The 11,665-nt window shown below is 45.9% G+C and overlaps 1 protein-coding gene across 3 annotated transcripts in view; it reads left to right on the forward strand.

The window, feature by feature from the left end:
• The window catches only part of LOC148439573 (peptidoglycan-recognition protein SC2-like), a 41,524-nt gene extending 31,146 nt beyond the window's left edge, over positions 1–10,378 (forward strand). For all 3 annotated transcript variants that reach the window (XM_088464558.1, XM_088464559.1, XM_088464560.1), the window contains 3 exons: positions 4,042–4,243; positions 5,401–5,519; positions 10,072–10,378. In XM_088464558.1, coding sequence (XP_088320684.1) covers positions 4,042–4,243; positions 5,401–5,519; positions 10,072–10,250 — 500 coding nt within the window. In that variant the 3' untranslated portion in view covers positions 10,251–10,378. The remainder of the gene's footprint in view (positions 1–4,041; positions 4,244–5,400; positions 5,520–10,071) is intronic.
• The last annotated feature ends 1,287 nt before the right edge of the window (positions 10,379–11,665 follow it).

The following is an 11,665-nucleotide window of genomic DNA, read 5'->3' on the forward strand; positions in this document are numbered from 1 at the left end:
CACACACACACACACACACACACACACACACACACACACACACACACACACACAGGACAGGCCCCTCTCACACAGGACAGGCCCCTCTCTCACGCACACACAGGACAGGCCTCTCTCACACACACACACACACACACACACACACACAGGACAGGCCTCGCTCACACACACACAGGACAGGCCTCTCTCACACACACAGGACAGGCCTCGCTCACACACACACACACACGACAGGCCTCTCTCACACACACACACACACACACGACAGGCCTCGCTCACACACACACACGACAGGCCTCTCTCACACACACACACACACACACACACAGGACAGGCCTCACACACACACACACAGGACAGGCCCCTCTTTCACACACACAGGACAGGCCCCTCTCTCACGCACACACAGGACAGGCCTCGCTCACACACAGACACGGGACAGGCCTCGCTCACACACACACACACACACACACACACACGACAGGCCTCTCTCTCACACACACAGGACAGGCCCCTCTCTCACACACACAGGACAGGCCCCTCTCTCACACACACAGGACAGGCCCCTCTCTCACACACACAGGACAGGCCCCTCTCTCACACACACAGGACAGGCCCCTCTCTCACACACACAGGACAGGCCCCTCTCTCACACACAGACACGGGACAGGCCTCGCTCACACACACACACACACACACACACACACACACACACACACACACACACACACACACACAGGACAGGCCTCTCTCTCACACACACAGGACAGGCCCCTCTCTCACACACACAGGACAGGCCCCTCTCTCACACACACAGGACAGGCCTCTCACACACACACGACAGGCCTCGCTCACACACACACAGGACAGGCCTCGCTCACACACACACAGGACAGGCCTCGCTCACACACACACAGGACAGGCCTCGCTCACACACACACAGGACAGGCCCCTCTCTCACACACACAGGACAGGCCTCGCTCACACACACACACACACATACACAGGACAGGCCTCGCTCGCTCACACACACACACACACACAGGACAGGCCTCTCTCACACACACAGGACAGGCCTCGCTCACACACACACACACACACACACACACACACACACACACACACACACGACAGGCCTCGCTCACACACACACACGACAGGCCTCTCTCACACACACACACACACAGGACAGGCCTCGCGCACACACACACACACACAGGACAGGCCCCTCTCACACAGGACAGGCCCCTCTTTCACACACACAGGACAGGCCCCTCTCTCACGCACACACAGGACAGGCCTCGCTCACACACACACACACACACACACACACACACACACAGGACAGGCCCCTCTTTCACACACACAGGACAGGCCCCTCTCACACACACACACACACACACACACACACACAGACAGGCCTCTCTCACACACACACACACACAGGACAGGCCTCACACACACACACACACACACAGGACAGGCCTCACACACACACACACACACACACACACAGGACAGGCCTCACACACACACACACACACACACACACACAGGACAGGCCTCACACACACACACACACACACACAGGACAGGCCTCACACACACACACACACACACACACACGACAGGCCCCTCTCACACACACACACGCCCTCAGCATCACTGTGTTTTCCAGAGAATGGAGCATATTCTTCTATCATACAGTTCTCTAACATCTTACACCAGAGGTTCTCAAACTTCTGTGAATCACAGCCCTTAGAGTATCAGCATTGTTCTCACGGCTCCCCTAAGCCAAACGTTTATTATTGAGAAATTCAGAAAAAAAATTAATGAAGTAAATTGCGCTGACTGTCATCCTCAGGGTCAGTTATGTGGTGAGGACAGGGATGTGCTGACCTGTCATCCTTAGGGTCAGTTATGTGGTGAGGACAGGGATGTGCTGACCTGTCACCCTTAGGGTCAGTTATGTGGTGAGGACAGGGATGTGCTGACCTGTCATCCTTAGGGTCAGTTATGTGGTGGGGACAGGGATGTGCTGACCTGTTACCCTTAGGGTCAGTTATGTGGTGAGGACAGGGATGTGCTGACCTGTCACCCTTAGGGTCAGTTATGTGGTGAGGACAGGGATGTGCTGACCTGTCACCCTTAGGATCAGTTATGTGACAGGGATGTGCTGACCTGTCATCCTTAGGATCAGTTATGTGGTGAGGACAGGGATGTGCTGACCTGTTACCCTTAGGGTCAGTTATGTGGTGAGGACAGGGATGTGCTGACCTGTCATCCTTAGGGTCAGTTATGTGGTGAGGACAGGGATGTGCTGACCTGTCATCCTTAGGGTCAGTTATGTGGTGAGGACAGGGATGTGCTGACCTGTCACCCTTAGGGTCAGTTATGTGGTGAGGACAGGGATGTGCTGACCTGTCATCCTTAGGGTCAGTTATGTGGTGAGGACAGGGATGTGCTGACCTGTCATCCTTAGGGTCAGTTATGTGGTGAGGACAGGGATGTGCTGACCTGTTACCCTTAGGATCAGTTATGTGGTGAGGACGGGGATGTGCTGACCTGTCACCCTTAGGGTCAGTTATGTGGTGAGGACGGGGATGTGCTGACCTGTCATCCTTAGGGTCAGTTATGTGGTGAGGACAGGGATGTGCTGACCTGTCACCCTTAGGGTCAGTTATGTGGTGAGGACAGGGATGTGCTGACCTGTCATCCTTAGGGTCAGTTATGTGGTGAGGACAGGGATGTGCTGACCTGTCATCCTTAGGGTCAGTTATGTGGTGAGGACAGGGATGTGCTGACCTGTCACCCTTAGGGTCAGTTATGTGGTGAGGACAGGGATGTGCTGACCTGTCACCCTTAGGATCAGTTATGTGACAGGGATGTGCTGACCTGTCATCCTTAGGATCAGTTATGTGGTGAGGACGGGGATGTGCTGACCTGTTACCCTTAGGATCAGTTATGTGGTGAGGACGGGGATGTGCTGACCTGTCACCCTTAGGGTCAGTTATGTGGTGAGGACGGGGATGTGCTGACCTGTCATCCTTAGGGTCAGTTATGTGGTGAGGACAGGGATGTGCTGACCTGTCATCCTTAGGGTCAGTTATGTGGTGAGGACAGGGATGTGCTGACCTGTCATCCTTAGGGTCAGTTATGTGGTGAGGACAGGGATGTGCTGACCTGTCATCCTTAGGGTCAGTTATGTGGTGAGGACAGGGATGTGCTGAGCTGTCACCCTTAGGGTCAGTTATGTGGTGAGGACAGGGATGTGCTGACCTGTCATCCTTAGGGTCAGTTATGTGGTGGGGACAGGGATGTGCTGACCTGTCATCCTTAGGGTCAGTTATGTGGTGGGGACAGGGATGTGCTGACCTGTCACCCTTAGGGGCAGTTATGTGGTGAGGACAGGGATGTGCTGACCTGTCACCCTTAGGGTCAGTTATGTGGTGAGGACAGAGATGTGCTGACCTGTCATCCTTAGGGTCAGTTATGTGGTGAGGACAGGGCTGTGCTGACCTGTCATCCTTAGGGTCAGTTATGTGGTGAGGACAGGGCTGTGCTGACCTGTCATCCTTAGGATCAGTTATGTGGTGAGGACAGGGCTGTGCTGACCTGTCATCCTTAGGGTCAGTTCTGTGGTGGGGACAGGGATGTGCTGACCTGTCATCCTTAGGGTCAGTTATGTGGTGAGGACAGGGATGTGCTGAACTGTCATCCTTAGGGTCAGTTATGTGATGGGGAACAGGTTTGCGCTTCTGTTTGTCCTCATATTTACATTACATTGATCATAAATAATTTGATTTTGTGCCTAGCTACCAACCTGAGGCACCGCTGCAAGTGTCCCGAAGCACCCCAGGGTTAGGAACCACTGTACAGTAATGTGCCCTGTAGGGGGCGCTGTTGATGGTTCCTGTACACTGGCTGCATTTTTATTAAAAGGTGAAAATGACCCTTTACTATCAATCTCTAAGGGCGAGTGTGTAATTGGTAAAGTGCGGACAGGCTACATTATTCCAATGTATTCTCTTCCTCCCACAGGCTGCCCCACCATCATCACCAAGTCCCAGTGGGGAGCCCGTGCCCCCACCTGCCAAACCACAATGGCCACTCCTGTCACATATGTTATCGTGCACCACACGGAGGGAACCCCTTGTACCACCCAGGCTGCCTGCATCTCTCAGGCCAAGAGCATACAGAACTATCACATGGACAGCAATGGCTGGTGTGACATCGGCTACAGGTGAGAGGAGTGGGGGGGGGGGATCATGTAGTGGGGGCTTCCCGTTGCAGGGGGATCATGTAGCGGGGGGCTTCATGTTGCAGGGGATGATGTAGCGGAGGGTTCATTTTGAAGGGATCCTGTAGCAGGGAGATCATATTGGAGGGGATCCTGTAGCGGGGGGGGATCATGTTGCAGGGGATCATGTAGCGGGGGAATCATATTAGAGGGGATCATGTAGTGGGGGCTTCATGTTGTAGGGGATCATGTAGTGGGGGCTTTACGTTGCAGGGGATCATGTAGTGGGGGCTTCACGTTGCAGGGGATCCTGCAGCGGGGGGATCATGATGCAGGGGATCATGTAGCGGGGGGATCATGTTGCAGGGGATCATGTAGTGGGGACTTCATGTTGCATGGGATCATGTAGCGGGGGGATCATATTGGAGGGGATACTGCAGCAGGGGGATCATATTGGAGGGGATCCTGCAGCGGGGGGGGATCATGTTGTAGAGGATCATGTAGCGGGGGGATCATATTAGAGGGGATCATGTAGTGGGGGGCTTTACGTTACAGGGGATCATGTAGTGGGGGCTTCACGTTACAGGGGATCATGTAGTGGGGGCTTCACGTTGCAGGGGATCATGTAGTGGGGGCTTCACATTGCAGGGGATAATGTTGCAGGGCTTCATGTAGTGGGGGGGATCATGTAGTAGGGGGATCGTATAATGGGGGATCTTGTAGCGGAGGACTTCATGTTGCAGGGGGTCATGTAGTGGGGGCTTCACATTGCAGGGGATCAGGTGGTGGGGGGATCATGTAGTGGGGGACTTCACATTGCAGGGGATCAGCTGGTGGGGGATCATGTAGCAGGGGATCAGGTGGTGGGGGATCATGTAGCAGGGGATCAGGTGGTGGGGGATCATGTAGCAGGGGAACGTAGCAGACTGTAGCTGCTGGTTTATGTATGGGGCAGGAGCGTGTGCAGGAGGTAATACGTTATATACGTCAGTTACGAGTTGGGCTACAGCGGAATCTATATTATTTGGATGTTACCCACAAATCTACATTGTAACACTCACCCAGATGAGAGCAGAGTCTGATTCCCAGTTATCAGCCGGCGCTGGCCGTGTCCTCGCCAATACTGTACGCTGACCTCTGACCTGTCTCATTGTTCACAGCTTCCTCGTGGGAGAGGACGGCCAGGCGTATGAGGGTCGTGGCTGGACATCCGTGGGGGCCCACGCCCCAAATTACAACTCCAACTCCATTGGAATAAGTGTCTTCGGATCCTTTATGAGTAAGTCAGGAAAGGGGATTTCTATGGCAATTAGCTGCCCCCTACCCAATTCCTCACATAATAAACCATCTGCCCGGCTGCCCGTCAGGCAATCTTTCTATTTACAGCGCTGTAATGCCGGCTGATCGATCTGCTCCTGGGCAAAACCAGGGCTGGAAACAAATAAAATAAAACAAATGACAATGAAACAAATGGTCACCTTACGTTACAGTAATCATATTGCCCAAGAGGATAATACTAATTATATGATTACAGTAACGTAAGGCGACCCAGAGGATAATACCAATTATATGATTACTGTAACTTAAGGCGACAAAGAGGATAATACATTACTCTAATCATATAATTAGTATTATCCTCTTGGTCGCCTTACATTACTCTAATCATATAATTAGTAAGACGACCCAGAGGATAATACTAATTATATGATTCCTGTAACTTAAGGCGACCCAGAGGATAATACCAATTATATGATTACTGTAACGTAAGGCGACCCAGAGGATAATACCAATTATATGATTACTGTAACGTAAGGCGACCCAGAGGATAATACCAATTATATGATTACTGTAACGTAAGGCGACCCAGAGGATAATACTAATTATATGATTACTGTAACGTAAGGCGACCAAGAGGATAATACCAATTATATGATTACTGTAACGTAAGGCGACCCAGAGGATAATACCAATTATATGATTACTGTAACGTAAGGCGACCCAGAGGATAATACTAATTATGATTACTGTAACGTAAGGCGACCAAGAGGATAATACTAATTATGATTACTGTAACGTAAGGCGACCAAGAGGATAATACTAATTATATGATTAGTGTAAGGCGACCAAGAGGATAATACCAATTATATGATTACTGTAACGTAAGGCGACCCAGAGGATAATACCAATTATATGATTAGTGTAAGGCGACCAAGAGGATAATACCAATTATATGATTACTGTAATGTAAGGCGACCAAGAGGATAATACCAATTATATGATTACTGTAACGTAAGGCGACAAAGAGGATAATACATTACTCTAATCATATAATTAGTATTATCCTCTTGGTCGCCTTACATTACTCTAATCATATAATTAGTAAGACGACCCAGAGGATAATACTAATTATATGATTAGAGTAATGTAAGGCGACCAAGAGGATAATACCAATTATATGATTACTGTAACGTAAGGCGACCAAGAGGATAATACCAATTATATGATTACTGTAACGTAAGGCGACCCAGAGGATAATACTAATTATATGATTACTGTAATGTAAGGCGACCAAGAGGATAATACCAATTATATGATTACTGTAACATAAGGCGACCAAGAGGACTAATTATATGATTAGAGTAATGTAAGGCGACCAAGAGGATAATACCAATTATATGATTACTGTAACTTAAGGTGACCAAGAGGATAATACTAATTATATGATTAATGTAAGGTGACCAAGAGGATAATACCAATTATATGATTACTGTAACGTAAGGCGACCCAGAGGATAATACCAATTCTATGATTACTGTAACGTAAGGCGACCCAGAGGATAATACTAATTATATGATTACTGTAATGTAAGGCGACCAAGAGGATAATACCAATTATATGATCAGTGTAACGTAAGGCGACCAAGAGGATAATACTAATTATATGATTACTGTAAGGCGACAGAGGATAATACTAATTCTGATTACTGTAACGTAAGGCGACCAAGAGGATAATACCAATTATATGATTACTGTAATGTAAGGCGACCAAGAGGATAATACCAATTATATGATTACTGTAAGGCGACAGAGGATAATACTAATTATATGATTAGAGTAATGTAAGGCGACCCAGAGGATAATACCAATTATATGATTACTGTAACTTAAGGCGACAAAGAGGATAATACATTACTCTAATCATATAATTAGTATTATCCTCTGTCGCCTTACAGTAATCATATAATTGTTATTATCCTCTGGGTCGCCTTACGTTACAGTACTCATAATTCGTATTATCCTCTTGGTCGTCTTACATTACTCTAATCACATAATTAGTAAGACGACCAAGAGGATAATACCAATTATATGATTACTGTAACGTAAGGCGACCCAGAGGATAATACCAATTATATGATTAGTGTAAGGCGACCAAGAGGATAATACCAATTATATGATTACTGTAATGTAAGGCGACCAAGAGGATAATACCAATTATATGATTACTGTAACGTAAGGCGACAAAGAGGATAATACATTACTCTAATCATATAATTAGTATTATCCTCTTGGTCGCCTTACATTACTCTAATCATATAATTAGTAAGACGACCCAGAGGATAATACTAATTATATGATTCCTGTAACTTAAGGCGACCCAGAGGATAATACCAATTATATGATTACTGTAACGTAAGGCTACCCAGAGGATAATACTAATTATATGATCAGTGTAACGTAAGGCGACAGAGGATAATACTAATTATATGATTAGAGTAATGTAAGGCGACCCAGAGGATAATACCAATTATATGATTACTGTAACGTAAGGCGACCAAGAGGATAATACCAATTATATGATTACTGTAACGTAAGGCGACCAAGAGGATAATACCAATTATATGATTACTGTAACGTAAGGCGACCCAGAGGATAATACTAATTATATGATTACTGTAACGTAAGGCGACCAAGAGGATAATACCAATTATATGATTACTGTAACGTAAGGCGACCAAGAGGACTAATTATATGATTAGAGTAATGTAAGGCGACCAAGAGGATAATACCAATTATATGATTACTGTAACTTAAGGTGACCAAGAGGATAATACTAATTATATGATTAATGTAAGGTGACCAAGAGGATAATACCAATTATATGATTACTGTAACGTAAGGCGACCCAGAGGATAATACCAATTCTATGATTACTGTAACGTAAGGCGACCCAGAGGATAATACTAATTATATGATTACTGTAATGTAAGGCGACCAAGAGGATAATACCAATTATATGATCAGTGTAACGTAAGGCGACCAAGAGGATAATACTAATTATATGATTACTGTAAGGCGCCAGAGGATAATACTAATTCTGATTACTGTAACGTAAGGCGACCAAGAGGATAATACCAATTATATGATTACTGTAATGTAAGGCGACCAAGAGGATAATACCAATTATATGATTACTGTAACGTAAGGCGACCAAGAGGACTAATTATATGATTAGAGTAATGTAAGGCGACCAAGAGGATAATACCAATTATATGATTACTGTAACTTAAGGTGACCAAGAGGATAATACTAATTATATGATTAATGTAAGGTGACCAAGAGGATAATACCAATTATATGATTACTGTAACGTAAGGCGACCCAGAGGATAATACTAATTATATGATTACTGTAATGTAAGGCGACCAAGAGGATAATACCAATTATATGATCAGTGTAACGTAAGGCGACCAAGAGGATAATACTAATTATATGATTACTGTAAGGCGCCAGAGGATAATACTAATTCTGATTACTGTAACGTAAGGCGACCAAGAGGATAATACCAATTATATGATTACTGTAATGTAAGGCGACCAAGAGGATAATACCAATTATATGATTACTGTAATGTAAGGCGACCAAGAGGATAATACCAATTATATGATTACTGTAAGGCGACAGAGGATAATACTAATTATATGATTAGAGTAATGTAAGGCGACCCAGAGGATAATACCAATTATATGATTACTGTAACTTAAGGCGACAAAGAGGATAATACATTACTCTAATCATATAATTAGTATTATCCTCTGTCGCCTTACAGTAATCATATAATTGTTATTATCCTCTGGGTCGCCTCACGTTACAGTACTCATAATTCGTATTATCCTCTTGGTCGTCTTACATTACTCTAATCATATAATTAGTAAGACGACCAAGAGGATAATACTAATTATATGATTCCTGTAATGTAAGGCGACCAAGAGGATAATACTAATTATATGATTACTGTAACGTAAGGCGACCAAGAGGATAATACTAATTATATGATTACTGTAATGTAAGGCGACCCAGAGGATAATACCAATTATATGATTACTGTAACTTAAGGCGACAAAGAGGATAATACATTACTCTAATCATATAATTAGTATTATCCTCTGTCGCCTTACAGTAATCATATAATTGTTATTATCCTCTGGGTCGCCTTACGTTACAGTACTCATAATTCGTATTATCCTCTTGGTCGTCTTACATTACTCTAATCATATATTTAGTAAGACGACCAAGAGGATAATACTAATTATATGATTCCTGTAATGTAAGGCGACCAAGAGGATAATACTAATTATATGATTACTGTAACGTAAGGCGACCAAGAGGATAATACTAATTATATGATTACTGTAACGTAAGGCGACCAAGAGGATAATACTAATTATATGATTACTGTAACTTAAGGCGACCAAGAGGATAATACTAATTATATGATTACTGTAACGTAAGGCGACCCAGAGGATAATACTAATTATATGATGTGTCTTTCAGACTTTAACCCCAACACCGCTGCCCAGAATGCAGTAAAGGACCTCATAGCCTGTGGCGTCACCAATGGCTACATCAAGGCTGCCTACATCCTGAAGGGGCATCGCAATGTCACCGCCACCGACTGCCCCGGCAACACATTCTACAGCACCATAACAACCTGGCCAAACTTCCAGGCTTAGGCCAAACCCTGAACGCAATGAGGAATGAGAAGAGCTCGGCAATACGAAGCCCAGACTGAGGCCAGGCCAGGCCCTCCCCGCTGGTCATGTTCAGCGTATAAATGAAATAAATGTCATGTAAGAATCTGTTCATGTGTGGACCCTGGAATCATACTTGTGCCATAATGTGCAGGATTGGGGGGTACAGATATGACCTTCATTCTTCACCTGATACAGATCCCGGATGCGGAGTAACAGCCTGAATTAAGGCCCCCACATACGGGACGATTTGCAAACGATCCAATCTCATATGCAATATTCCTTGAACTCTCTCCGGCAGCTGAAGTGAATGATGTTCCCCAGATCTATCGTGCATGATCTCATGAGTTGCATATTCAATAGATCGTGTGCAATAGCTGACAGATGGAGGCTTAGATCAGGGAGATCCGTGCTACATGCATTTGTCTTTTAAAAAGAATAAACACAGATGCACAGACGGCGTGCAACCCTCCCCCCCTCCAAAAGAACAACCAGTCCCGGGCTTTTAGTGACCCAGTGCTGGTTGTGAACAATACAGGGGCCAACGATGTAGGGGTCCCTTGTATTTAAGCACAACCAGCACCAGGCTACTCAGACCCAGCCCTGGTTGCTAAAATATGGGGGACAAACAATGTAGGGATCCCCTGTATTTAGCGCAACCAGCACTGGGCTCTGATCCGGTCCTGGTTCTGGAAATACAGGGAAAAAAAATACGTAGGGTCCCCCTCTAAATTCCAGAACTAGCACTGGACTTTTTGTAGCGGGAGGGTAATGCCACAGCCAGGGGAACCCTTTCACAGGGTCCCCCAGCCAAAGCATTAGCCCTGACCGCTAGTCAGCAAAGGTCAGGGATCCCTGGGGAGCTGGGGACCCCCAAAATAAAGGGGTTCCCCTCTCCAGGACACCCTAGGCTGATAGCCCGGGACTATCCTCGGCACCTCTAGAGCGGTGGGTGCCGGGTTGATTATGTAGTGTGGTGCAATTGATAGTAGTAAAAATATTGTCTTTTGCTGTAGAACTACAGGCCCCAGAAAGCCTCCCTCCCCCCTGCATGCTGGTACTTTGAGAACCACAACTACCAGCATGCAGGGCATTACGGGCCCGCTGGTACCTGTAGTTCCACAGCAAAATAAATAAAAAAAAGAACACACACCATTGACAGTAAAATGTAATTCTAACATACATGCACACACACATATACACACTATCTCACATACTCACCTATGTATCCCTGTAGCCATTGAAGTCCTCTTCTCCATGTAGGAATCCATAGGGTACCTGTAAAAAAAAAAAAAAAAAAAATCTATACTCACCTTCTCCTACGTGTGGATCGTGTCCTCTTCGATCCATGTACGCAATCCCCAGGTTTATGACACGAGCCACCGGACAATAGTACT

Source organism: Taudactylus pleione, unplaced genomic scaffold, assembly GCF_031769625.1.
Source record: "Taudactylus pleione unplaced genomic scaffold, aTauple2 ptg001691l, whole genome shotgun sequence".
NCBI lineage: Eukaryota > Metazoa > Chordata > Amphibia > Anura > Myobatrachidae > Taudactylus > Taudactylus pleione.